We start from the raw sequence: 2,714 nt of genomic DNA on the forward strand, positions 1-2,714 counted from the left end.
TCCAGCTCTTGGGTCCACTGGCAGTTGCATCTTTTTGACGAACTCCTTCAACAGACCCGGTCACCAGTGTTCATATATCGCCAAGGGGATTCCAATAAACCCACAACTGAAAACCAGGGAACTTCATCATCAGAAATTACCTCAGTAAATATATTTGACAGATGCAAATTTTGTATGGAAAATACTCTAAAACTATGGGGAAAGAAGTAAAGTATAAACTAAGAAAATTGGGCATTTCACCCGGATATCAGAATCAATGAGGAGAACCTCTCATTCATTTATTATTATGTACAAAGGATCCCAGGATACTCTGCCAATTCAATTAAAGACAAATCGAAAGATGTAAAGTTCATATGTGAGGCACGGAGAGGAATGAAAACTATGAGACTAAAAAGAATGTGACCAAGGAAAGTGTATTCACTGGTCTACCTGTTTGGTTTTGTTGGTTTTACCAATCATACTCCAAAAGAGATTGCAGAGATATTCACATTAGATTGTTCTGCTGTAGAGCCGCCATAGGGCTCTCTTAATGTCCCTGTTCCTCATACTGTAAATGAAAGGGTTCAGCATGGGGGTAACTACACTGTACATGAATGAGGCCACCACGTCCTTCCTGGGGGAAGGCAACAGTGCTGAACCAAAGTAATCTCCAATAGCTGTTCCATAAAATAAGCAAACAATTAACAGGTGAGAACCACAGGTGGAGAAGGCTTTATACTTCCCACCTATCGATGGAACTCTCAGAATGGAGGAAACAATTTTACAGTAAGAGCAAACGATCCCTGCGAGTGGAACACCACCAAAGATGGAGCCAACAAAATACATGACTATGTTATTGGTGATGGTGTCAGAGCAGGCAAGATGAAGGAGTTGAGAAGGATGACAGAAGAAATTAGAAATGTTTACATCCTTGAAGCAGGTAAACTGTAATACCATCAAATTGTGCAGCTGGGAGTCCAAAAGGCTGCTGAAAAATGACACCAAAACTAAGAAGCAGCAGAGGCGTGGGTTCATGATGGCTGAGTAGTGCAGAGGGTGACAGATGGCCACAAACCGGTCATAGGCCATCACAGTCAAAAGCAGGTCATCCATACATCCAAAAAGGATAAAAAAAGACAATTGTATCAGGCAGCCCCCATAGGAGATGACTCTGCTGTGAGTCAGGATGCCCACAGCCATCTTTGGAACAGTGGTAGAAATGAAACCGATGTCAGCCAAGGACAGGTTGCAGAGGAAGAAGTACATGGGGGTGTGGAGGTGGGAGTCAGAGCTGACAGTCAGGATGATGAGCATGTTCCCCAACACGGCAACCAGGTACATGGACAGGAAGAGCCCCAAGAGCAGAGGCTGCTGTTCCAGCTCATCTGAGAGACCCAGGAGGAAGAATTCTGAGACACGTGTTAGATTCTTTAGTTCCATGGGGCTGAGACATCTCCTACAAAACGAAAGATGCTTAGAGTAATGAAACAACTACACAGGCAACCAGTGCTGAGTCTATATTTTGGATTCAGTCAAATCAAAATGATGCATTTATACTTAATGAGTGGTGGCAAACTCAGTACCTCAGAGGAATTTTTCCTCACTGATTTCTTGGGTATTTACCTGTTTCTATATATACCTACTTTAGAAACACTAAAGTTAATACAGTTAATAAAGTCATGAACATAGTAAATATTAGCTTCCTCCTGAAGGAAATATATGGAAGAAGAAATATCTTTCTCCCTTAAAAGAAATCACTCCAGCCCTGGGAGGTAGCTCAGTTGGTTAGAAAGTCGTCCTGATACACCAAGGTTGTAGGTTCAATCCCTAGTCAGGACACATACAAGAGTCAACCAATGAATGCATAAATAAGTGGAACAACAAATTGATGTTTTGCTCTCTCCGTTCTTCTCTCTCTAAAATCATTAATAAAATTTTATTTAAATCACTCTAGTTCAAAGACACTGGGAAGCAAATATACTTTAATCTACCCAAATACTATCCAAAAAAGTCTTTAATTTTGAATATTTATACATGTTTACGTCATTACTGGTATTCTAAATAAAAGACAAATGTAATTAATCAGTTAGAAGTTTTATATGACAGTTATCATCCTGGATTTTTATTATCATTTGGTTTTCCCCAACATCCATCTCAATGTAAATAAGTGCTCACTCAAATATTATTTTTTCTTTATATTTTTTATTGACTGCAGAGAGGAAGAGAGAGAGAGATAGAAACATCAATGATGAGAATCATTGATTGGCTGCCTCCTGCATGCCCCATACTGGGGGTTGGGGGGATTGAGCCCGCAACCCAGGCATGTGCCCTTGGTCAGAATCTAACCTGGGACCCTTTAGTCCACAGGCTCATGCTCTATCCACTGAGCCAAACCGGCTAGAGCTGTGTTTTCTTTTAAAAGTCTTTTCATAGTCATTGTACCAGTCTACATTCCCACCAGCAGTGAATGAGGGTTCCCTTTATTCCACAACCTCTCCAACACTTGTGATTGCTTGTCCTGCTGACAATGGGCACTCTAGCAGGTATAAGGTGGTATCTCATTGTAGTTTTAATTTCTATTTCCCTAACTGCTAGTGGGGTTGAACATCTTTTCATATATCAACTGGCTCTTGGGAGAGGTGAATTTTCAGGCCCTCTGCCCACATTTCGATTGGGTTGTTTGTTTGGTGTTGAGCTTTATGAATTTTTTATACATTTTGGAAATTAAACCTTTG

The 2,714-nt window shown here is 40.7% G+C and overlaps 1 protein-coding gene across 1 annotated transcript; it reads right to left on the reverse strand.

The window, feature by feature from the left end:
• Nucleotides 1–489: 489 nt before the first annotated feature.
• Nucleotides 490–1,419, reverse strand: LOC102439174 (olfactory receptor 7E24-like). Its single transcript, XM_006102449.3, has one exon. It carries the CDS (start codon nucleotides 1,417–1,419, stop codon nucleotides 490–492), a length of 930 nt encoding a protein of 309 aa, XP_006102511.3.
• Between the last annotated feature and the right edge of the window lie 1,295 nt (nucleotides 1,420–2,714).

This window comes from Myotis lucifugus, unplaced genomic scaffold (assembly GCF_000147115.1).
Source record: "Myotis lucifugus unplaced genomic scaffold, Myoluc2.0 scaffold_414, whole genome shotgun sequence".
Taxonomy (NCBI): domain Eukaryota; kingdom Metazoa; phylum Chordata; class Mammalia; order Chiroptera; family Vespertilionidae; genus Myotis; species Myotis lucifugus.